The sequence below is a fragment of the Dendropsophus ebraccatus genome, chromosome 6 (assembly GCF_027789765.1).
Source record: "Dendropsophus ebraccatus isolate aDenEbr1 chromosome 6, aDenEbr1.pat, whole genome shotgun sequence".
Classification (NCBI taxonomy): domain Eukaryota; kingdom Metazoa; phylum Chordata; class Amphibia; order Anura; family Hylidae; genus Dendropsophus; species Dendropsophus ebraccatus.
Genome location: NC_091459.1, coordinates 7,642,099 through 7,668,582, shown reverse-complemented (window position 1 = coordinate 7,668,582; position 26,484 = coordinate 7,642,099). Strand labels below are relative to the sequence as shown.

Below are 26,484 nucleotides of genomic sequence, written 5' to 3'. Positions count from 1 at the left end.
CTGTCCTTAGTTGTTACCATCCTTACATCTTTAGGTTTCTGTTTTTATTTTTGTTTCAGAGGCTTCGGCTTGAGGACCAAAGAGATCTGAACCGACATGATTTCACTGGAAAGGATGAAAGCGTGAAAATGATCAAGAGAAGCGGTTCTCTTGTGATCAGCGAGCCCGGGCTTTGATAGAGCCGCCTGCTCTGCTCCCGACTACAATGCTCCCATTCAGCCTGTGCTGGCACTCATGACCCCCTTCCCGAATTTCCTTCTGTCTCTTCCCTTTCACAAGCCGGCGAGCTGCAGCCAGGTCCTCTCTAGGAGCATCCGATTTGTCTTTTCTGATGTCACATAATTAACCTCTGGGTTTCCAATCATTAAGACTGGCTTTGATGAGGGTTTATAATGTATGAATGGTAAGATTTGTATTTCTACAATATATATTTTTTTAATTCTATTTTTATACAACAAATTTGATCCTCCCTTTTCCTAAAGTATAACTGTTTTCTTTACAATATTAAAGGGGTAGTTAACAAAAAAATTCTTTAAAATCAACTGGTGCCAGAAAGTGCCAGAGATTTGTAATTTACTTCTATTTAAAAAATCTCCAGTCTTCCAGTACTTATCAGCTGCTGTATGTCCTGCAGGAAGTAATGTATTCTCTTTAGTCTGACACAGTGCTCTCTGCTGCCACCTCTGTCCATGTCAGGAACTGCCCAGAGCAGCAGCAAATCCTCATAGAAAACCTCACCTGCTCTGGACAGTTCCTGATATGGACAGAGGTGGCAGCAGAGAGCACTGTGTCAGACTGAAGAGAATACACCACTGCAGGACATACAGCAGCTGATAAGTACTTGGAGTCCTGACATTTTTTTAATAGAAGTAAATTACAGATCTCTGACACTTGCTGGGACCAGTGGATTTGAAAGTAAAAGGTTTTGGTGAACTATCCCTTTAAATGTGTAGCCTCGCTTGAGCCAGTATGTTCCATGTATTGTTTTATTTGTGGGATGGATTACCAATGAAGATGATACTGTATAGATGTCACCAAAATAGCAAGTAAGGGAACTATTACACTGAGCGATTTTTAATGACTAACGATAAACGATCGCAAACGAGATTGTTTATCATTAACCAGAAATCGTTCACCATATTACACAGAATGATGGTCGTTAATTACGATCGTTACTACTATCGTTATTGCGATCATTACTATGATCTTTTACTCCTTCTGATCCCAGCAAAACAATGGACAATGTGCAATTACACTGAATGATTAGTGAAAAAACGCGGAACATGAGCGGAAAAATGTTGAATTACAGCGAACGATTAATGATAATTTTAGGTTCAGCCCCTAAATCAACGATCAACGGCATACAAAGGATTTTTCGATTGTGGCCTGCAATTACACAGAACGATTATCGTTTTAAGTCGAACAATTTAACGATTTTTCATACGATAATCGTCCCGTGTATTAGGGCCCTCAGTCAACATCAGTACTGAGGTTCACAATATTCCAGTGTAACAACTTGTATCTCTGATGAGGCTGCTGTAGGGTCTGTAAGGATGAACCTTATAACTTTACAGCAACCAAATAATAACGATGATCTAATAGTAACGGTTATATGGCAACCCTCATAGAATCCTAGAGAGCCTGCTGGAAGGAATTAGGGCTTTTCCTAGTATAAGATTATAAATCTTATTTATAGACTGCCATATTCCTTCTCTGTGATCCACATGTTGCTCTAAGATTTAGCCGTCTATTGGAGACAAAAATCAGACTCGTAACCGATCACACTTGAATACGGCAGGCAGCCGCTGAAATTTTGCATCTTTGTATGCTGCACGAGGTTTTTCAAATAAACTTCATTTTATTTTGAATGTTTATAATGGAGTGCTGTGGGCTTTCCTACATTAGATAGATAGATATTCCATTTGTATTAGCGAATTGGGCCCCATCATACAGGCTTGGACCTTGCGTTTCCATATATATATATATATATATATATATATATATATATATATATAGTGGTACCTTGGTTTAAGAGCTCACAGTTTTTCAAAATTGTAACTTGGTGTAAGAGCATTGCTTTGGTGTAAGAGCTCCCTGTACTGGGTCGGAGGGGGAGCGGGGGAGGGGCATGGTCTGCATAGCGGGGTCTACAGCACTGTACTCTGACCCAGGAAGTCTCCATCACCTTCCAAATCATAGCAGACAGGGCTGATTCTGGGGTCTCTGCCGCCTGAGGCAAACCTCAGGCGGCCTCCCCCTGAGTGATGGCCGGCATCGCCCCAGCGAGTCCCCCACCGACCCCAGGCACCACAGCCTGGAGGTCGATGATAGCTGCAGGGTGAGGTCGCGGGACCTGACGGGATGTGGAGAGCGCAGGCGACGGGACAGGTGAGCGGCCGCTGTCATTTTTGTTAAGTGATACTTAACAAAAATGACAGCAGGGGGGACATAATGCCGCCCCCTGCCGGACCGCAAAATGTGCCGCCTGAGGCGGAAGGCTCATTCCGCCTCATGACAGAAGCAGGCCTGATACCAGATCTACTTCAGGCTGGGGCTTGCTTCAGGGGACAGGACTGTGGAGGTAATCTCTCCATAGCTGTAACCCCTCTCTCCCCGGACATAGAGTGCTGCTATATTGTGCCCACATCTGTCCTGCTCATTCCTTCATGCTCCCTGCAGTCTCTGTCCGCCCTTGTGTTTCCCATCCTCTCCATTACTGTACAGTAACTTATAATATCACAGATTCTGCTGCTTCTGAATGTTTGTTCCATCTGTTTTACATGTTATTTAGAATAATAAATCATGAGTTTTGCGGTGTGGAACCAATTGTCTGCATATCAGTGATTTCTTATGGGAAAATTTGCTTTGGTTTAAGAGTGGATTTAGATCACAAGCACAGTCCTGGAGCAAATTATGCTCTTAATCCAAGGCACCACTGTATATATATATATATATATATATATATATATATACACACAGCAGTGTAGTAGATGCAGTTACGTTAGGTGACGGGTTACATGGCTGAGTGCATTTACAGTACAGTCCAACCAAATATTCATAACAGAAGATGATGTAGTGAGGCTTAAGAACAATCCTGGTGCTAATGATCAAAACCCCCTCTTTTCTCACCCGGTCCACCCCGCCTGCCCCCTCCCACCGCCTCCTCCTGTCCTGGCATCTGTGTCACAGCATTAATGAATCGAGCAGTTTATCAGGACGCTTGGGAACTGTCCCTTCTGCCCCCCAGCCCCCCTCCTGCGCTCCTGGACATATGCAGCTCCACCAACCATGCTGCCTATTGTCTGACTGTCATCTTCAGAGGAGGCTGCAATGAGACAAAAGCAGCGGGGAGAGTGACAACACACACACAGAGCCTGCAGAGTGACAGAGAGGTAGAGACAGCGTCCATGGTGGGAGCAGTATAAAAGGGAGGGACAGGAGAGCAAACTGCAAGAGCCATACAGTAGAGAGGGATGCTGAGGAGCCCACTGCCAGGACCCAAGAGAGTGACAATCCTCTGAATCATAGACATTGGAGACAAATAACAAAGCCAAAATCTTTCATTCTTCTTGCTGTGAAATAACTGGGGTTGTATAAGATGCAGCTCCTGTGCTGGACGCTGCTTCTTACATCTCAGCTGATCTATGGCGCGCCAGTCAGTAAGGAGCAATACCGACTACCCGCCGGCGCCTTGCAAGGTAAGTCTGGGGCAACAAGTGGAACACATGAATCTCTGGACTTTTCTACATCCACATGTCTATGTTGTCATGATTTCCTAGGGGTGTCAAACGCAGGCCCCCCAGCTGTTGCAAAACTCCCATCATGCCTGGACAGCCAAAGCTTTAGCTGGAGGGCCTGAGTTTGACACCTGTGTCTAGAGGATCCACCAATCAGTAGGAGTAGAGCCAGGCCAATGAGGATGGACCACTCTGAATACTATGTTATTGCTATTAGGCTGGGTTCACACTACTTTTTTTTTTTTTTCATCCGTTTTTGGCAAAAAAATTGATAAAAAAATAGATGCATCTGTGTGCATCGGTTCGATCTATTTTTCTATTGACTTCCATTATTATTATTATTATTTTTTTTTTAAAAAAAGGATCAAAACACATCCATTTTTTTATGTGACCACATTTTGTGTTAAAAAAAAGATGCATTTTTATCTGTTTTATGTTATAATGGAAGTCAATGGACAAACAGGTCAAACCAATATACACAGATGCATCCATTCTTCCTTCTGTTTTTTTGCAAAAATAGGTAAAAAAAACCATAGAGGAACATGTGACTCTTCTAATGAAGATCGGTGGATATTTTGTTCCAATATCTTGTGATTGATTTATTAAAATGTAGCACCGCCATAGTGATTGCATCGAAGTAAAAAGTCACAAAAATTGTGCAAGCATATTTCCCTGGTAGTGACGGACGTAGGCCGGCACTTGTTGATACGACTTCTTAAAAAGTTGCAAATGATAAATTTGGTGCAAATCCATGATTATGGGAATTTTTGGATAAATACTCAAAACAGGCAGAGTAAAAAAAAGTCTAAAAAAATATTCACCCATAGAATACCGGTTCATAAATAGAACTACTAGAAATCCAATTATTCACCTAAAAATAGAAGCAAAACCCTTGATAAATTTCCCCCATAGTGTGAACCCAGACTTACTTTGCAGGAAATATTCTCAGTGATGCGACAGCAGCTCAGTCCCATTTCCCAGTATATATACCTTATACCCTATTAGGCTGATCATTCCCTGACACTTCTGTACATCCGTCAAGTAATCTGGTTTCCATCGTGTTTTCATGTGACATTGGAAATGGTTCACACTGACTGTAATTCGTGCACATGTAACTATATATACCGCCTGATGTGTGATGGATTGCCTTTATACCTTTAATTATGTTCATACATTGATGTTTTCTTGACAGCGCTCTCTAACAGGGGGACGTTAATTCTTGAAGTTGCACTTAAAGCAGCACTACAGGCCTTAGAGGGAGCGGTGACGGAGCAAAGCCTTCGCCAACAGGAGTGTGCAAGGTGCATTATCTGCCTCTTCCCGGAATGTAGAAGCCGAACTACACGATGCAGAGGTAAGTAGCATGTACTGTTCATACAAGGACTTATTCACACTTCCCGTAATGTTAAACTTACGGTTCAACTTCGATCGCATTGATTTATATGGGGCAATTTACAGAGTCCATTTTAATTTTGATCCCTAATTGGTTTCATAAAAAAAATAAAAGTTTTTATGTGCGGATTGTGATTGCGGTATGGACTCAATGGGAAACGGGATTCTTACAGATGGCTGTAAAAATCAAAGCTAAAAACGTGTTCAACTTTATTACTATTACTGTTCACATTTTACGGAAATGGATGCAATTACGGACGATTTTCCACGGATCGCAGAGGAAAAATAGCGGGAGGTTTTGTGGCTCAGAAAAATCACTGAACATTTAAAAGAGGCTGCACGCCCACAGTTACAAGCACGCTGACTTCTGTGCCTTAAAAATTCCCTCCATATTTGTTATTATCTATTCAGTCGCCTTAACCAATTTCTCAGCTGCTGCTTTCTGCTGTAAATACAAAAATCTGTGTGTGAGCTTTTCTCTCCATCTCCCCTTTCTCCTCCCCCTTCCTTCTGAGATGACTGATGTAAACAAGTCCCTGGCAGGCCTTATCTGCAACATTGTAGCATCTTCGTAATGCTGGGAGGGTTAATCACAGTGAGATCATTAGCAACTTCACCTCAGAATAATGCTCCCAGCACTACAAAGAAGCTACAATGTTGCAGATAAAGCCTGCCAGGGACTTGTTTACATCAGCTGTCTCAGAAGGGAGGGGGGAGGAGAGGGAGACAGGGAGAAAACCTCACACACAGGGGGAACTGGGAGAAGGAGTCTGAATAGATAATAACAAGTATGGAAAGAATTGTTAGTCTCATCATGGGCAGCAACATATCAAAAGTTATGTTTGAGTAGAATAGTCCTCTAGGGTGTGTTCACACATACAGGATCCGCAGCAGATTTGATGGGGCAGATTTGATTTAATTTGAATCTGCAACTTCAAATCTGCTGCAGATCCTGTACATGTAAACGCACAATTCGATCTGGGTAAATTAAGGGTGAATCATGTGGGAATATTGACTTGAAATGGACACGTCATATTAAAACATGTCACAGGGATATTTCTAGCTCTAATGCTGCATTTACACGGAGTGACAATTCGCCCAATCGTACGATTAACGATTTCGAAGTAACAATGTTTTTTATACTGATCAGGGTTTAGATGGAACGATATATAGTTTATAAAAATTTGTTATTGCGATTGTTTTAAGATCGCTTACGCCTATCTCACACATAGGGTGAATGGGTGAAAGAAGGAAAGCGATTACACAAAGCGATCTTTGAATTTTTAGCGAACGACCAACGACGAATTGTTGAAAGATCAAAATTTCTCGTCGCTTGATCGTTCGCTGTGTTTACACGAGCCGATTATCGCTCAAATGTGGGGGTTTTTTTGCGAAAATTCAAACGATAATCGTTCCGTGTAAACGCAGCATAACTTCTGCTTCTAGAATGAGCCCATTTATTTCTGCCCGCTGGCAGGTGTGACTCGTAGTAAATGAGGAGCCATGTTCCCGCCACATAAATCCGCCCCTTGTGCACTAAACTCACCATTTTTTTGTAGGATTTGTGACTTTTTTGCCCCTCTGCCCCAGACTTCTATCCCATCCCCCATAGACTTCTGTATTATAAGCTGACTGCAGGAATCGGCGTCCGGGTAAACGACTAAATCACTTGGGTTCATTCATATGCTAGACAAGTTTGTGTGGACCCTGTGAGTCGGATCTACAATTTTCTAGTCTATTGAAGGGGCAAAGTGTTATAGATTAATCACTGAGCAGGGCGCTAATCTGTGGATGTGGATCTCCGGACGTATGTGACTGATCTCAGCTGCGTCTTGTTATTAATATTTTAGTTACAAGTCGTTGCGTCCTCGTACGTCTATCCACCCATTCCTCCTGCTCCGTCGTCTCCACCGTCTCATCTGCATTCTGCCTTGCAGAAATTAATTGAGGGCTGGTGAGTTGTTTGCACAGATGGTCACCTTGACAAGTCTATATAATAGATGGCGTCCGTGTTATTAATAACAAAATAAATCCTTTTTACCGCCTTACGGAACACTAATAAATAAGCTCTTTAATGGGGATTATAGATTCCAAATATAAATTAAGTTGTAGCAAGTTGTGCACTCGTGTGTCCATCGCTTCAGGACAAATTCTTCTTCTGTGAAATTTAAAGGGATTGTCCGTGACTGATTGGGCTAAAAGTATCAAGAGGTATCACTTGCCATGATGCACAATTACCGCCATTCTGATGGTGAAGGGGATGCCTACCTACCTGGGAGACTTTCTAAAAGGAAGGGGTAGCTAGTAGCTACTTGGATGGGTACCTGCAAAGAGAGGCCTAACAACTATGTGGGTGCACAGGGAAGGATAACTACTATATGGCGGCAAAGAGGGACACAACTATTATATAGAGACAGAAGGGCCTAACTACTAGTTGGGGCACAGAGGGTCTGAATTACTTTTTGAAAGCAACAGGGGCCCCTGTGTCTACGATATGGAGACAGAGGAGCCTAACTACTATATGGGGGTGTGGAGGGGCCTAATTACTATAGGGAGGCACAGAGGCGCTTTTCTATATGAGGGCATAGATGGGGGCCTTTCTAGTGTGTAATGGCATACAGAGGGCCTAAGTGTTATTTGAGAGCCCATGTTTGGCCTCCAGGTACATCCTCTTTAATCTGAGCCCACAAATCGAACGGCGCCGTCACAGGGAAGCCAGTGCCGCGGTCCATTTTTCGGACTGCGGCCCGGTTCCCGTGCACGGTGCCGTTCTATGCACCAGAACCAGCCGGTGCTCAAGCACTGGAGGCCGCCCGAGCTGCCCCCAGTGGGAGGGAATTCCCTCCCCTCTATGACGCGGCTCCATTCATTCTAATTCCCTCCCAGTAGGCGGGCCAGCCAACCTCCAGTGCATGAGCACCGGCCGGTTCGGGTGCATAGAACGGCGCCGTGCAGGGGAACCGGGCCGCGGTCCAAAAAACCAGCTTCCCCGTGACGGCGATGTTCCATCCGTCAGTTCAGATTAAAGAGGATGTACCTGGTGGTACATCCTCTTTAACTACTACACGAGGGCACTGTTACCATGTGGACCAATACAGACACAATACTTTGTATAGAGATAAGGAGTTGTAATGGGTGAAGCAAAGAGCCTAAAATGTTTGGCAGATTTTTACAGTCAACTGTCATCATATCCATAATATCAATCTGGCCTTCCTTTTTCATTGTGTTTCAGAGAAAGAGGCAAATACAGAATCCGAGCCGACGTGTGAGGCTATCCTGACAGCAGAGAAGGAGAGCGATCCTGTGGAAAGAAGCTGGGCCCTGAGCGGAGTCTGCGGCTTTTACCAACAATCGTGCACAGAAGTGAATCGTACATCAGAAAGTTGCATTAAGATCATGAGCGGACAATGTCATCTCAAGCTGCAGGAGTGCAGTAAGGCAGTACCAGGTTACCATATAGCACATTTGTGTAGTGCAAACATCGCCACTCTTACCCACAGGCTGTATCTGGTATTGCAGAAATGGAGCTGAGCTGCAAGACTGGACACAAACTATGAACCAGTCAAGCAGAATTCTAGTGCATTTAGCTTAGTGAGTCCCTACTCTCCTCTGTGCCCTGCTGTAAAGTGCTGTAAAGCAATTATTTATTGGAGAATACCTCTATAATACAGTGTATGATTAAGTGCACTACATGTTTTTTGGCACTGTGTGAAATTAGAGGAACACAGAGGTACAGCATAGTACTATAGGTTTCTAGGAGTGCAATATTATACATCTGTTTCTGAGACTTCAAAGGGAAACTATCAACAGGTGAGAGGAATCTAACCTGCTGATATGTCCCTATTGCACAGGAGACGCCGAGGAGGAAGGTATGTCTCCTATAGGATGTCTCTTATAGTGTGTCTCTTATAGGATGTCTCTTATAGTGTGTCTCTTATAGTGTGTCTCTTATAGTGTGTCTCTTATAGCGTGTCTCTTATAGTGTGTCTCTTATAGCGTGTCTCTTATAGCGTGTCTCTTATAGTGTGTCTTTTATAGCGTGTCTCTTATATTGTGTCTCTTATAGTGTGTCTCTTATAGCATGTCTCTTATAGTATGTCTCTTATAGTATGTCTCTTACAGTATGTCTCTTACAGTGTGTCTCTTATAGTGTGTCTCTTATAGTACGTCTCTTATAGTACGTCTCTTATAGTGTGTCTCTTATAGTGTGTCTCTTATAGTGTGTCTCTTATAGTGTGTCTCTTATAGTGTGTCTCTTATAGCATGTCTCTTATAGTATGTCTCTTATAGTGTGTCTCTTACAGCGTGTCTCTTATAGTGTGTCTCTTATAGCGTGTCTCTTATAGTGTGTCTCTTATAGTGTGTCTCTTATAGTATGTCTCTTATAGTATGTCTCTTATAGTGTGTCTCTTATAGTGTGTCTCTTATAGCGCGTCTCCTATAGCATGTCTCTTATAGCTGTCTCTTATAGTGTGTCTCTTACAGCGTGTCTCTTATAGTGTGTCTCTTATAGTGTGTCTCTTATAGTGTGTCTCTTATAGTATGTCTCTTATAGTGTGTCTCTTATAGCGTGTCTCTTATAGCGTGTCTCTTATATTGTGTCTCTTATAGCGTGTCTCTTATAGGATGTCTCTTATAGTATGTCTCTTATAGGATGTCTCTTATAGGATGTCTCTTATAGTGTGTCTCTTATAGTGTGTCTCTTATAGTATGTCTCTTATAGCGTGTCTCTTATAGCGTGTCTCTTATAGCGTGTCTCTTATAGCGTGTCTCTTATAGTGTGTCTCTTATAGTGTGTCTCTTATAGCGTGTATCTTATAGTATGTCTCTTATAGTGTGTCTCTTATAGTATGTCTCTTATAGTGTGTCTCTTATAGCGTGTCTCTTATAGCGTGTCTCTTATATTGTGTCTCTTATAGGATGTCTCTTATAGTATGTCTCTTATAGGATGTCTCTTATAGTATGTCTCTTATAGCGTGTCTCTTATAGCGTGTCTCTTATAGTGTGTCTCTTATAGGATGTCTCTTATAGTATGTCTCTTATAGGATGTCTCTTATAGTATGTCTCTTATAGCGTGTCTCTTATAGCGTGTCTCTTATAGTGTGTCTCTTATAGTGTGTCTCTTATAGCGTGTATCTTATAGTATGTCTCTTATAGTATGTCTCTTACCTTCATCCTCGGCGCTGTTCTAGTGCAGTTAGTAGTTTGCTTCTTGGTCCGGTGAGACTGTTAGGAGCCCCGGATCGGCCGTATGAGGTGCCAATAGAAAGTACAGATCATGGCCGGAAAAATGACACCTCACACAGCCCCATAGACCAGAGGATAAAAGTGCATAAGGATGGGAATGGAGAGATTTTAAACACATTTAGTTTTTTTTAAAAGGTTTAAATTTTTTAAAAGCCGTCATATAAGATAAAAGTTACACAAGTTACATATTGTTGTAATCGTACTGACTTGAAGAACATAGATAACATGTTAGTTTAACCTTAGGGCAAGTGGTGTAAACATGAAACCCCCTGAAATGAAAACAAATTGCTTTTTATTTTAAATTTTACCATGCAAATGATTTTTTTTTTTGGTTTTGCTGCATATTTTATGGAAAAACTAAGTCTGCCATTGGAAAGTACAGTTGGTTACAATTGGTGAAAGAATGCGAGCGCTTTTAAACCTGAGAAGGCAAAAACGAAATCGCAAAAGATTATAATATCTGGATTATAATAGATACAAATGTGTGTACCATATTGCATTTTTTTATTAAAACAATATATTTTATGACTCTGCAAATGTCCATCAGCAAAGATAGCGGCATCATTTATACTATCTCACCTCTCACCTGTCTGCCTGTGTCTGCAGCTCTGGACCTGGGACCGACCTGACACATTCCCTTTAACATCTATGGGGTTTTTTTTTGCAGAATTAGAAAGTGACTTGGATTATCTGAACACATCGCCTGACTGGGGAAGTCCGTGTAAGTGTACTGACAGTTTTATCATGCAATAATAATTGAAGGAGAAGTCTGGGGTCAGATATTTTTTTTAAAAAGAGTCTGGGAGGAGGTGGCTGAACATAACAACATGCACTTACCTCTCTGGCTCCAGCTTAGGGATCCGCTGTGGTCCGCTATGGTTTCAAGTCCTCCGGCTGCTTCCTGTGTGAGCGGGGCCCCGGATCATGATGTGTCAGCCCCGCTCAGCCAGTCAGCAGCCAAGGTAAGACCCGCTACAGGTCCCCGCTCAGCCAGTCAGCAGCCAAGGTAAGACCCACTACAGGTCCCCGCTCAGCCAATCAGCAGCCAAGGTAAGACCCGCTACAGGTCCCCGCTCAGCCAGTCAGCAGCCAAGGTAAGGCCCGCTACAGGTCCCCGCTCGGCCAGTCAGCAGCCAAGGTAAGACCCGCTACCGGTCCCTGCTCAGTCAGTCAGCAGCCAAGGTAAGACCCGCTACAGGTCCCCGCTCAGCCAGTCAGCAGCCAAGGAAAGACCCGCTACAGGACCCCGCTCAGCCAGTCAGCAGCCAAGGTAAGACCCGCTACAGGTCCCCGCTCAGCCAGTCAGCAGCCAAGGTAAGACCCGCTACAGGTCCCCGCTCAGCCAGTCAGCAGCCAAGGTAAGACCCGCTACAGGTCCCCGCTCAGACCAGGAAGCGGCCGGAGGACTGGGAACCGGAGCGGAGGACAGCAGACCCCGGTGCTGGAGGTAGGTGCATGTTATTATGTTCATCCACCTGCTCTTTTGAAAAAAAAATATCTGACACCGGACTTCTCCCTTAAATATTCATTATTCACATTTTGTGTTGAAAGTTGTCATGGGGGGAAGGGGGGGATTCCCATAAGTAATGCCCTAATTGCAAACAAGCTAGTTCGCTCCCCGTTACCTGCTTGCTGCCGACACTGTTACACGGGTGAGAGCCGAAGTGGGAGGGCTGCGGAGACGTTCGGGGGAGGGGGGGGCGGGGAAGCGCGGGGAGCTGAGGGGGGGGTTGGTCATTGCAGGGCTGCAGAGAGTTGCGGGGGGGAGCGCGGGGAAGCGCGGGGAGCTGAGGGGGGGGGTTGGTCTGTGGAGGGCTGCGGAGAGGTGCAGGGGGCTTCTATGGGCCGCCTGGGCAGCCCATAGAAGATAGCGGCGGTCTGCTGCTGCTGCTCCTATTCCACAGGGTGTCGGCAGCAGGTCGTTGCTATCATGGTCGTTTGTCTTTCAACATGAATGATGTCGGCTGATAGTTTCCTTCTATTACACCAGACGATTATCGGCCGTAACGGCCCATATCAGCCAAATGCGCCCGATAATCGTTTAGTGTAAAAGGGCCTTAACAGTTTATTCCTCAGGCCAAATCAGATCGCTCCCCGTGTTTGGCAGCTGGTAAAAAGTTTTGACATGTCCCTGTTTGAAGTTAGGTCACTGGGAGAGCTGCACAGACAGTAAATTTTGGCAGGAATAACCATTTAAAGGGATTGTTCACCAATGTTTCTTTTCAAATCAACTGGTCCCAGAAAGTGTCAAAGATTTGTAATTTACTTCTTTAAAAAAAATCTCAAATCTTCCAATACTTACCAGCTGCTGTATGTCCTGCAGGAAGTGGTGTATTTTTTTCAGTCTGGAAAGCAGGAGAGGTTTTCTATGAGGATTTGCTCCTGCTCTTATTGGACGGCCATCATTTAAGAACAAATGATGAATGTTATATTCAGCAATGTGAGAACATAGCCTAAAGGTTATTAATACTTATTTTAGACATAATACAAAAAAAAGTTTTTTTCATGTCTTCTCATGCATTTGTGGCATATAAGTGTTTCAAAATGCATGAGAATTGCAATGAGAGGCACAATACGGCCATAAAATTAAAGGGGTAGTTCATGTAAAAACCCCAATTCTTTCAAATCAACTAGAGATTTGTAATTTACCTCTATTAAAAAAAAATCTCCAGTCTTCCAGTACCTTTCAGCTGCTGTTTGTCCTACCGGAAGTGGTGTATTCTGTCCAGTCTGACACAGTGCTCTCTGCTGCCACCTCTGTCCATATCAGGAACTGTCCAGAGCAGGAGAGGTTTTCTATGGGGATTTGCTGCTGCTCTGGACAGTTCCTGACATAAACAGAGGTGGCAACAGAGAGCACTGTGTAAGACTGGAGAGAATACATCACTTCCTGCAGGACATATAGCAGATGAAAGGTATTGGAAGACTGAAAATTTTTTCATAGAGGTAAATTACAAATCTCTGGCACTTTCTGGCACCAGTTGATTTAACCAATTAACGACGCATGATGTCATGCGGCCGTTAAGGTGGATCAGAGAGGGCTCCCGGCGTGAGCCCTCTCTGCCGCTTGCGGTCCCCGGATGCTATGTGCAGCCAGGGACCGCGGGTATTAGCCGCCGCGGCCGGCTAATTAACTATTCAAATGCAGCTGTCAAAGCTGACAGCTGCATTTGTATAGTATCTGTGCCTCCTGTCCCTGGTGTCTAGTAGGGGAGATGCGATCGCGGAGGGGAGATCCGTTCTAATGAGCCGTCCGGGGCTCAGCGTCGGAATGACGCTGTTCCCGGCTCGTCAATCCATTCAGATGGTCTGCAGCAGACAATTATAATAGAGCACCGATCTGAGGATTATTGCTCTATTATATAGACCGCATTGATCTCAATGGGAGATCAGTGCTGTGTATATAAAAGTCCCCCAGGGGGATCAGTGCTGTGTATATAGGAGTCCCCAGGGAGATCAGTGCTGTGTATATAGAAGTCCCCCAGGGGGATCAATGCTGTATATATAGAAGTACCCCAGGGGGATCAGTGCTGTGTATATAGACGTCCCCCAGGGGGATCAGTGCTGTGTATATAGAAGTCCCCAAGGGGGATCAGTGCTGTGTATATAGACGTCCCCCAGGGGGATCAGTGCTGTGTATATATAAGTCCCCCAGGGGGGATCAGTGCTGTGTATATAGAAGTCCCCCAGGGGGATCAGTGCTGTATATATAGAAGTCCCCCAGGGGGATCAGTGCTGTGTATATAGAAGTCCCCAAGGGGGATCAATGCTGTGTATATAGACGTCCCCCATGGGGATCAGTGCTGTGTATATAGGAGTCCCCCAGGGGGATCAGTGCTGTGTATATAGGAGTCCCCCAGGGGGATCAGTGCTGTGTATATAGGAGTCCCCCAGGGGGATCAGTGCTGTGTGTATATAGGAGTCCCCCAGGGGGATCAGTGCTGTGTATATAGGAGCCCCCCAGGGGGATCAGTGCTGTGTATATAGGAGTCCCCCAGGGGGATCAGTGCTGTGTATATAGGAGCCCCCCAGGGGGATCAGTGCTGTGTATATAGGAGTCCCCCAGGGGGATCAGTGCTGTGTATATAGGGGTCCCCCTGAGGGCTTCTAATTACTGTATGTAAAAAAAGAATTAAGTGTTTTTATTAATAAATAACCCCTTCCCCTAATAAAAGTCTAAATCACCCCCCTTTTACTATTTTATAAATAAAAATAAATAAATAAATAAACAAACGTTTGGTATCGCCGCATGCGTAATCGCCCGAAATATAAATTTATTTAATTCATGATCCCTCACGGTAAATGTAAATGGCGTAAGAGCAAAACGATTCCAAGGTGCAAAATTGCGCATTTTTGGTTGCATGAAATCCAGAAAATTTTATTAAAAAGCGATCAAGTGATCAAGATCAAGGTACCAAAAGAAAGTATAGATCATGGCGCAAAAAATGACACCTCACACAGCCCCATAGACCAAAGGATAAAAGCGCTAATTGGGAATAGAGCGATTTTAAGGAACATTTATCTTCTGTAAAAGTTTTTATTTTTTACGAGCCATCAATTATTATAAAAGTTATACATGTTACATATCGTTTTAATCGTACTGCATTGAGGAACATATATAACATGTCAGTTTTTCCATAGGACACACGGCGTAAAAACGAAGCCCCCCCCCCAAAGAAATTTTTTTTTGTTTTTTTCTTCAATTTCACCGCGCATATATTTTTTTTCTGGTTTCGCAGCATATTTTATGCGAAAATTCAGCCTGTCATTGCAAAGTACAATTAGTGACGCAAAAATAGGGGTTCAAGTGGGTCTGTAGGTGTAAAAATGCAACTGCTATGCCCTTATATACACAAGGAGGGAAAAATTAAAACGCAAAAACGAAAATTAGCCCGGTCTTTAAGGGGTTAAAAGAATACTACAATGATGACATAAGGCTTTTCTATCTTTATATTTGTATTTATCATTATATTGGTGCACTTGTACACCAGTATAACTGTTTTTACTCCTTTATCAGTAACTTGTGGACAATCCATCCCATCCGCCAGCAACAACACTGACCCTAAAGGTCGCATAGTTGGAGGAAGCGTCACCTCACCTGGATCTTGGCCATGGCTGGTTAATATCCGCCTGAATGGAGAGCTCATGTGTGGGGGAGTCCTGCTGGGAGACGTGTGGGTTCTCACTGCTGCACATTGCTTTAATGGGTATGAGACTCATTTTCTTTTGCATTGTCATTAGCTGCATTTTTTGATTCTGTAAGATTATAATATCTGGAGATTATAACTTATAATAATATAATTATAATACATAAAAATGTGTGTACTGTACTGAATTTTTTAAATAAAATATATATTGAAAAATAAAACTTTTTTTATTTACCATATCAGCTTAGTGAGACAAATTAGTATCTATCTGGCCAACCCATGCAAGTATAAGGCCCACAATGTAAAAATAAGGGCAAATAATGGCCGTTGCTGCAACACAACGACCGTTATTAAAGAGACTTTGTCAGTAGGTTTGTGCCGTCCTATCTCAGGGTACTATAAAATAGTGGCAGAGAAGCTGAACAGAATGATGTATCACTTACACTGTTCTGTGCAGCTGATCCAGACCTCTCCATTATGTGCATGAGCTCAGTAGTCCTGGATATTCATGAGAAGAAGAAAACTCCACCCACCAGCTGCTGATTGGCAGTTATCTATACATAATCTATATAGGCAGTCACCTGTCAATCAGCAGCTGGAGGGCGGAGGGAGGGGTGCGGCAAGAATCCTATTCTCCTGCACATTAGGAGAACGGCTAAACAGAATGATGTAAGTAATACACCGATCTTTACAGCATTTCTGTCACTAGTTTATGCTGCCCTCATTTAATGCAGAATAATCCTAGTGACAGATTTCCTGTAATGATCATAATGATTAATAATGCCCGTTATTTGCCCTTTTCTTTACATTGCGGTAACATAGCCTAAGAGTCATACTGTATGTGGACCTGGGAACTAAAAGTGCATTATATTAGCTATGTACTACTTTTGTTTTATTATTATATTATTATTATTTTTTTTTTTGCAGAAATGTTAATGAGTTGCATTGGACGGTTGTGACTGGGCAATACAACCTGAACAAAGAAGAAAATGAAAAAAAAGTCTATCAAGTGAATAGAATTATAACCCATCCAAAGGTATCGGAAGTGTCAAAGATGTGTGATAAAAGGGAGATATGCAGCTTTACAGCAGAGATGAAAGGGCAGAGCATGCGGCAGCCCTTTCCTTCTAGTTATAGGCGGGGTGCTAGGCAGTCGTACCCTGACCGATATACATTTCTGACATTTCAGAAGTTTTTTTTTTTTTAAATGGTAGTTACACTTTAATTGTTAAAGGAGAAGTCTGGGCTTGGACTTTTTTTTTTACAAAAGAGCCATGGAGGAGGTCGCTAAACATAACAACATGCACTTACCTTCCCGGCTCCAGAAATGGGGTCCACGGTCCCCCGGCTGCTTCCTGGTCTTAGCGGGGACTCTGGTCGTGACATGGCACAGTCCCGCCTCGGCCGCTGACTGGCTGAGCGAGCCTGATACGTCATAACCCGGTTCTCCACTCAGACCAGGAAGCAGCCGAGGGACCATGAACCAGAGCGGGGGACAGCGGACCTCATCTCTGGAGCCGGGGAGGTAGGTGGACGGTGTTATGTTTAGCTACCTCCTCCATGGCTCTTTTTAAAAATAAGTCTGAGCCCGGACTTCACCCTTAATGGTGGATAGTTCTGATCTTATTCTTCTATTTCCTGTACAGTTTAATCAGAAAACATTTAATAATGACCTTGCACTGGTGGAACTGACATCTGCAGTAGTAGCCTCTCCGAGAGCATCTCCCGTATGTCTCCCTGCTGTACCTGCGGACCCGGCTCCTGGAACAAACTGCTACATTGCCGGCTGGGGCTCCCTGTATGAAGGTTAGTCTAATCATGTATCTTCTTCTCATAAAAAAATTGTTGCTTTGAAATCAATGCAACAATGGCCGTTGCTTATGCATTACTGCAACGGCTGTTGCTTATGCATTGTGGGAATACAGCCTGAGGGAGTAATGCAAATTTTCGAACTAGTACTGTTAAAGGGGTAGTGCGGTGATTTTCTTTTTCTGCTTCATTACAAAGTTATACAACTTTGTAATGTGTGTTAATAAGCTGTCTGGCCCCGTTCCCGCCTTTCCCACCCCGACCCCCCTTCCGGAAGGCGCCGGGGTACCCCTTTAAAGCTGCCATGTGTAAGTCCCCATTTTCACAGGACAAAAAAGGCAGTACTATTCTGGTAGCTTGGTGAGAGAAGATTGCAGGATGACGTGCTGTGCAGGGCTGCCTTTTCTCCTCTCCATGCTCACTCATCCCCCTTGTCCCCTCTCCACAGAGCATAATGGACACAGAAATCCTGCTTCTCCTGAAGTGAGGGGGGGGGGGGGGGGTAGGAAAACAGATTTTTGAGGACAGAAGGAAACTCTTTAGTTTTTTTTAAAAAAAAAACCTATTACAGAGTTTCTTAAAATCGCTTGTACTATTGATAATTATTGATTTCTAAAAAGTGACATCTAAATGACAGATACTCTTTAAACATGGACCATATGCCCTCTAAGCTTTGTTGCTCTTGTCTTTAGTCTAGTTTGTGTAGTTTCTTTCTCGGTAACGCATATATTCGTATTATATCGTATAACGTATATTCATATTATATCTAATATTATATGACAACGTTTACTCTCCTTTTCATTAAATTCTGGAAAAGATGGCCCTCTGTCGGATGTTGTAATGGAAGCTCGTGTGCCGGTTTTGAGTCAAGAGTCATGTAGGAGTGTCTTGGGGAAGGACATGTTGACCAACACCATGTTCTGTGCTGGCTATCTGACTGGGGGCATAGACTCCTGCCAGGTAACTGTAGGATACATACATGTACTATAGATTTACAATGTATAAATAAAATATAATGTTATAATAAAAGTATCTATGTCTACTTGTAGGGAGACTCCGGTGGACCGCTGACCTGCCAGGACCCTTCCACTAAACAATACGTTATATATGGCATTACCTCATGGGGTGATGGCTGTGGAGAAAGAGAAAAGCCGGGTGTCTACACCAGAGTAACGGCCTTCATTGACTGGATTAGCAACCAGATGAAAAGTAATTATATCAGAATACTGGAAAGCTTCTGCTCAAATAATTCAAGTTTAAGTGGTAATTTTTTTTTTCAAAACAACTAGTGCCAGAAAGTTATATAGATTTGCAAGTTAAAAATCTCCAGTCTTCCAGTACTTATCAGCTGCTGCATGTCCTGCAGGAAGTGGTGTATTCTCTCCAGTCTGACACAGTGCTCTCTGCTGCCACCTCTGTCCAAGTCAGGAACTGTCTAGAGCAAGAGAGATTTTCTATGGGGATTTGCTGCTGCTCTGGACAGTTCCTGACATGGACAGAGGTGGCAGCAGAGAGCACTGTGTCAGACTGGAAAGAATACACCACTTCCTGCAGGACATACAGCATACATATAACTTTATGACATCAGTTGATTTGAAAACTATTTTTTTTTTCGCTGGACAGCCCCTCTAATAATGCTAATGATCACATTATTTATTTATAGTACAAAGCTTTAGTCTCAGATCCATCTCTGCACGATCCACTATCTAGATCAGTAACAGGTAATAGAGAAATCAAGATTCATGGGTTACCGTGACGTGAATGCTGATGGATATAGATACATTGACCAAAATGGTGAGATTAATGTGTTACTGTCATTTGAAATAACTTTTGATAAGATATCAGATATGTCAAAGTTACTGATTGCAGCTGATTTCACTGCCAAGTCTCACTTCATTCTGAAGAACAGCCAAGGAGAGAGCACGACAGTGTGCTCCACTTCCTGGCTGGCCCAAGATCCTACGCTATCCCTTTATTGACTATAGTGAAGCAAAAGAGTTGGATTTGATGTATAGTCAGGGAGAGACATGCACTGCCGCACTCTCTCCTTGGGATCGCAGTGGGTCTCAGCAGTAAGGCCTGCTGTGATCAGTAACTTTTGGCATGTCTGATGACTAAAGAAAACTTCAACCTCACCACCTTGATCCATGCACTTATACCTTTGTGTGTCCAAGGTGACCAACAAATCCTGATTTTTTAAATGACTACTGGAAAATACAGTGGAGTGAAATGTTTTTCTGCCCCATCCTCATGTCACTTCTAATGTTGCCATCCCTACAGCTCATTGGAAATTGGGGGCCTGAAGAGGTGTTCAGTTTGCCACCCCCCCCTTAAAGGAGAACAATCAGAAGGTTAGACAAATCTAACCTGATGATAGTTCCCTATTAAACCTGTCCCTGAATATAACAGTAGTTAGTTGCAGTTATTGTTTAGAGATCAAAGAGCAGAAGCCACAACTTGCAAAGACCTACGGGGATTCAGAATGCAAGGACTTAAAGGAGAACTCTGTCAACATTTTTTAGTAAAGTATTGCATTGCCCCCAAAAGTTATACAAATTACCAATATACACTTATTACGGGAAATGATTATAAAGTGCTTTTCCCCTGCACTTACTTCTGCATTGAGGCTTCACTTCCTGGATAACATGGTGATGTCACTTCCTGGATAACATGGTGATGTCACTGCCTGGATAACATGGTGATGTCACTTCCTGGATAACATGGTGATGTCACTTCCTGGATAACATGGTGATGTCACTGCCTGGATAACATGATGATGTCACTTCCTGGATAACATGGTGATGTCACTTCCTGGATGACATGGTAATGTCACGACCCAACTCCTAGAGCTGTGTGGGCTGTGGCTGCTGGAGAGGATGGTAGCAGGGGGACACTGAGGGACACAGGGCACTGGAGGAACACTGAGCATCCCTCTGCCATCATCCTCTCCAGCAGCCACAGCCGCACAGCTCTAGGAGTCGGGTCGTGACATCACCATGTTATCCAGGAAGTGACATCACCATGTTATCCAGGAAGTGACATCACCATGTTATCCAGGAAGTGACATCATGTTATCCAGGAAGTGACATCACCATGCTATCCAGGAAGTGACATCACCATGTTATCCAGGAAGTGACATCACCATGTTATCCAGGAAGTGACATCACCATGTTATCCAGGAAGTGAAGCCTTGATGCAGTAGTAAGTGCAGGGAAAAAAGCCCTTTATAAGCATTTCCCGTAATAAGTGTATATTGGGGATTTGTATAAGTTTTAGGGAGCAATACAATACTTTAATAAAAATGCTCACTGGATTTCTCCTCCTTTACAAACTTAAACAAACATAACAGCAGAAAACTAGGCAAATGGTGACTTATTTACAAATCTTTTTTATTTTGCAGAATCCACTCCAAGTCGAGAACCTTCATGCTTTGAGCTGGGAGCAATAACAGATACTCAGCAAAATAACCCAAAGTTAGAATTAAGCCCCCTGTGTTCCTTCTACAAACTTTCCTGTCCTGCCCCCCTCAGCCCAGCGGCCTGTACACGCTTAGCAGAGGAGAAGTGCAAGCAAAAGCAGAGAAGATGTGGTGAGTTCATATGCAAACTGGATCCAGATATCTTTTATATAGAGCTGTTAAGGGAGTACTCCGCAAACAAATAATTATTTTTGAATTAAGTGGTGTCAGAAAGTTATACTGATTTGTAATTCACTTCTTTTTAAAAATCCCAAGCCTTTCAGTAGTTACAGCTGCTGTATGTCCTGCAGGAAGTGGTGTGTTCTTTCCGGTCTGACACAGTGCTCTCTGCTGCCACTTCTGTCCATGTCAGGAACTGTCCAGAGCAGGAGAGGTTTTCTATGGGGATTTGCTGCTGCTCTGGACAGTTCCTGACATGGACAGAGGTGGCAGCAGAGAGCACTGTGTCAGACTGGAGAGAATACACCACATCCTTAGAGAAGGGAAGGCCCAAGAGTTGAAGTAGTCGGAGCAACATAGATGTGCTGGATGTAGATCCTCCAGAGATAAGGAAATTTAACATCTATACTTACTGTATCCAGGTCCAGTCTACTGAAGGCAGCTATATTACAGCTATACTTACTGTATCCAGGTCCAGTCTACTGAAGGCAGCTATATAACATCTATACTTACTGTATCCAGGTCCACTCTTCTGAAGGCTGCTATATAACAGCTATATTACTGTATCCAGGTCTAGTCTACTGAAGGCTGCTATATAACAGCTATACTTACTGTATCCAGGTCCAGTCTCCTGAAGGCTGCTATATAACCGCTATACTTACTGTATCCACGTCCAGTCTACTGAAGGCAGCTATATAACAACTATACTTACTGTATCCAGGTCCAGTCTCCTGAAGGCTGCTATATAACCGCTATACTTACTGTATCCAGGTCCAGTCTACTGAAGGCAGCTATATAACAGCTATACTTACTGTATCCAGGTCCAGTTTCTTGAAGCATTTTGGTCACTGGTTAAAAAAAGAGACTAAACACATGAAGTCACGGCCAGTACAGAGAGTCACAGCTCAAGGCATCCATCAATCACATAGCTGCCGTCTCTGTGAGCACAGATGACATGGACTTCATGTGTTTAGTCTTTTTTTTCAAACAGCACAAGACTAAAAAGCTTTAGGAGACTAGGCCTGGATACAGTAAGTATAGCTGTTGTATAGCAGCCTTCAGGAGACTGGACCTGGATACAGTAAGTATAGCTGCCTTCAGGAGACTGGACCTGGATACAGTAAGTATAGCTGTTGTATAGCAGCCTTCAGGAGACTGGACCTGGATACAAGTAAGTATAGCTGATATATAGCAGCCTTCAGGAGACTGGACCTGGATACAGTAAGTATAGCTGTTATATAGCTGCCTTCAGGAGACTGGACCTGGATACAGTAAGTATAGCTGTTATATAGCAGCCTTCAGGAGACTGGACCTGGATACAGTAAGTATAGCTGATGTATAGCAGCCTTCAGGAGACTGGACCTGGATACAGTAAGTATAGCTGTTATATAGCAGCCTTCAGGAGACTGGACCTGGATACAAGTAAGTATAGCCGTTATATAGCTGCCTTCCGGAGACTGGACCTGGATACAGTAAGTATAGCTGTTATACAGCTGCCTTCAGGAGACTGTACCTGGATACAGTAAGTATAGATGTTATATAGCAGCCTTCAGGAGACTGGACGTGGATACAGTAAGTATAGCTGTTATATAGCTGCCTTCAGGAAACTGGACCTGGATACAAGTAAGTATAGCTGATATATAGCAGCCTTCAGGAGACTGGACCTGGATACAGTAAGTATAGCTGTTATATAGTTGCCTTCAGGAGACTGGACCTGGATACAGTAAGTATAGCTGTTATATAGCTGCCTTCAGGAGACAGGACCTGGATACAGTAAGTATAGCTGTTATATAGCTGACTTCAGGAGACTGGAGCTGGATAAAGTAAGTATAGCTGTTATATAGCTGCCTTCAGGAGACAGGACCTGGATACAGTAAGTATAGCTGTTATATAGCTGACTTCAGGAGACTGGAGCTGGATAAAGTAAGTATAGCTGTTATATAGCTGCCTTCAGGAGACTGGACCTGGATACGTTAAGTATAGCTGTTATATAGCAGAATTCAGGAGACTGGACAGCTTTGTTCAGTCTTTGTTTTACAGCATGATAACAAAAAAAAAGAATTTAAATTGCTTAGTATAGCTTTTAAAAAAGCTGCCTTCGGGAGACTGGACCTGGGTTTCTGGTAAGTATAGCTTTGTTTTATAGCATGATACATACATTTTTTTTTTTAGTAAATTGCAAACTTGCTTTATTTCACATATACTGCTGATTTTAATGAACATGACACTTTGAAAACCTCTCCCAATATTTGCTCTCTTCTAGCTGTCTACCCAGTCATGTATACATTATTATTATAGTCTAAAGATATACAAACCTGTCTCCGCTGGGTAAGGGACATTATGGAATAATTGTAGTTTTAAGGAAAACACATTTGCTATTGGACCCAGGAGAAAAACTAAGATCAAACTATTAACTGGAAATAACAAATTCATTATATCCAACACAAATGTCCTGTGACAAGGCAGGCTAATAGGTTAGATACATAGCGCACAAGCAAGTATTGCAGAAATATTTGCCTGGGTCCTATGGGATACGGCACTGCCTTCCTTCTGACGGGTTTGGCCTATATTATTGCTGGAGGTTAATTGTTTCTCCATTGAACATTTCCACCTGTAATATATGCATGTAAGATCCTGTACTCAGCAGAGTTACTCCGCGGCAGAATAGCAGCCATGGTGAATAATTTAAGATAGCCCAGTTACCAAGTGAAAATATAGTGCTAATATAGGCTATAAATATTCATTTCAAGGCCGTATAAAAAAATGGCTGAGTTCCTACTAAGGACAGCTGTTGGAGTTGACAGATTCCCTGGGCTGAAATAAAACCCATCATGGAGTGAGTTAGTACGGGAGAAATGTGAGAGGTGTGTAAATGTGTCGGCTCTTTGTTTGATATTGGATCCTATGAAAAGTGGAATTATTATTTGGAATTATTGCAGAGCTTCGCTCCTATCTCCAGATCCTCTTAAATTTGCTGCGCAGAGCAGAGGAGTTCTTGCGGAACAACATGGATATATCCTTCTTTACTCAAACTATCCCACAGTTCATGGAGGATATGTACAGTGATATATTCCCCCCCAGAAGCCGGAGAGCTCTTACAGGTATTTTACTTGGCTGACGACCTCTTAAAATATTATCTAGTGGTTGTAGATAACAATGCAGATATTGATGGCGTGCCTTCCGAATCATTTATTGGCGATTTGCTATTTCAGTAATGTGCATTATAGCTGCGTCACCCATAACCCCTCCATTCCGCCCCATAATTCTATAGGACTCAACCTTAAAACTCTATCGATCACTTTAATGGACGTGCACTGGGTCTGGGGTGTTATGGGCCTAATACAGATACGGAAATACAAGCTCAGACATTGCAGACTCGGTGAAGTGTTCAGTCTTAGGGCCCTATCACCGATTATCGCTCGTTGTAATAGAGACAACGATCATCAGCTGATTATGTCTTTAGATCCGGACCTAAAATCATCGTCCGCCGACATCTCATTTCTACGTGTAATACCTACATGTAATAGTGCTGGCGGCTGGCGACTAACGGTTGAATAAACTGTTATACATCACCTCTCTACGCTCCCGATCTTCTCCTGCCCTCTGCTCGCTTCCTGATCCCTCGGTTGTAGCTTAAAGGCCCTATTCCACGGAACGATTATCGTTCATAAACTCGCTCCAACGACCGCTCGTTAACGATCACTAAGTGATTTTTTTACTTTAAGTTTTTCACTTTAAGTTTCCTCCATGAACAGAATGGCTCAGGGATGGTGGTGGTTTGGTCCTTGGCAATCTCCCCTCTGTGATGCCTTCCATTGATTCTAATGGAGCTGCGTCACAGAGGGGAGGGGGTTTCGTCCCACTTGGGGCCAGTGGGCCCACCCCCAGTGCTTCATGCTGGGCCGGTGCTCAGGAATAGACAGGCACCATGCTGAGAACCGGGTGGCCGTTCAAAAAAAAAGGACCACACCACCGGCATCCCTGCTCCGGCGCCGGTCTGTTCATGTAAAAAATATATTGCTTCCGTTATATAGAACATAATAGAAAATCTGATTCTTACCTAACAGCGGTGTCTTCGGGTCCCCTCTCACTGAATACTTCCACCACCACTTCTGAGACGGACTTGTCTTGGTAGAGCGCACTCAGCTGATCACTGACAAGCGGGATAGTACTGCTGCCAGTGATTGGCTGAGCGGGCGATCACTGCCCAGACGAGTCCCTCTCAGAAGTGGTGTTGGGATCTTTTGGGGTGGGGGGCCTAAAAACGCCACAGGATGGGGAGTGTTTGGTAAGAATAGGCTCTTTATTACGTTCTAGATAAGGGCAGCAATATATAAAAAAATTCTGGCCCTTTAGTGACTTACTGGCCCTTTAGTGACTGGCCCTTTAATTGTCTCTCCTATTATTATTATTTTTTTTTTTTTTTAAAGAACAGAATCCATTAACAGATGTAATGGACAAAGAACACGAGGAAATAATCTCAGATGAAACGAATAGAACAGACACAAAATCTGGAAATTATATTGACAGGTAATCTGAACAAGCTCCGCTTGGTGACACAAAAAGTTAATTGAAATTACCTGTGTTTCCTCGAATATACAACAGTGTGTTATATTAATTTTTGCTCCTAAAAATGCCCTAGGTCTAATTTTCAGGGGATGTCTTATTTTGCCATGAAGAAGAATTCAATTCACATGCACAGCAGGCATAGAGCGTATGGTATGCCGGCTTCTGGCCACTAGGGGAGCTCACTACAGCAGACTCCTACAGTACAACAGGGACAGAGCTTACTGTATGGTGGCTTCCGACCACCAGGGGGAGCTCACACCACACTCGTACAGCACAGCAGGGACAGTGGGCAATCGGAACTCACTACAGCACATACGTACAGCATAGCAGGGACATCGTATTGTATGGTGGCATGCGACGGAATAACGGCAGACTGTGTGGAGCTCTACATCTGGCGGCAGGTGACAGCACTACATCTTGCGGCAGTATTTTCGTCTGTATTTGTACACCTTTTTACTCCATTCTTCTTGATAGATGCATAGACACAAACCATGGAGGTTCATTTAATGTACTAACATTATATATCTCTTTCCTAGAGAATTGCAAAACACGTCTTTTGAATCGCTGTTTCCAGACCTGGAGCCCAGAGTAGATGATTGGACTTCACATCTTTATCATATGGTCACCGATCCAGACTCTACAAATGTGCTGGATGGAAGACAAGCCGAAGAAGAAAGCCTGGCAGTGGAAGAGCAGCTATTCCTGGAGGTACCATAATATTAGTCTGTAATAATAGCTGGAACTTTTTATCCATCAGACATTTACTATAAACAAATACTTAAGGTAAATCTGTTTTGAATATTATAAAACATATTTAATGTTTTGTATTAATTTAAAGGGAACCTTTCAGCTCCACAGGTGAACAGCAAGGGAGGAGGTATAGAGCCACAGCAGCATTCCCACACCCTCCCACCCCTCCACTTCCAGCATAGAGCCCTATGTGTCA

The 26,484-nt window shown here is 43.3% G+C and overlaps 1 protein-coding gene across 1 annotated transcript in view; it reads left to right on the top strand.

The window, feature by feature from the left end:
• The first annotated feature begins 337 nt into the window (after positions 1 to 337).
• PRSS56 (serine protease 56) overlaps positions 338 to 26,484 on the top strand; it is a 32,330-nt gene continuing 6,183 nt past the window's right edge. The window contains exons 1-13 of the mRNA XM_069973577.1: positions 338 to 403; positions 4,930 to 5,091; positions 8,362 to 8,562; positions 11,044 to 11,097; positions 15,394 to 15,583; positions 16,451 to 16,559; positions 17,170 to 17,329; positions 18,150 to 18,292; positions 18,382 to 18,541; positions 20,733 to 20,921; positions 23,909 to 24,070; positions 25,400 to 25,499; positions 26,075 to 26,246. Of these exons, the coding sequence (XP_069829678.1) occupies positions 397 to 403; positions 4,930 to 5,091; positions 8,362 to 8,562; positions 11,044 to 11,097; positions 15,394 to 15,583; positions 16,451 to 16,559; positions 17,170 to 17,329; positions 18,150 to 18,292; positions 18,382 to 18,541; positions 20,733 to 20,921; positions 23,909 to 24,070; positions 25,400 to 25,499; positions 26,075 to 26,246 (1,809 nt within the window). The 5' untranslated portion in view covers positions 338 to 396. The remainder of the gene's footprint in view (positions 404 to 4,929; positions 5,092 to 8,361; positions 8,563 to 11,043; positions 11,098 to 15,393; positions 15,584 to 16,450; positions 16,560 to 17,169; positions 17,330 to 18,149; positions 18,293 to 18,381; positions 18,542 to 20,732; positions 20,922 to 23,908; positions 24,071 to 25,399; positions 25,500 to 26,074; positions 26,247 to 26,484) is intronic.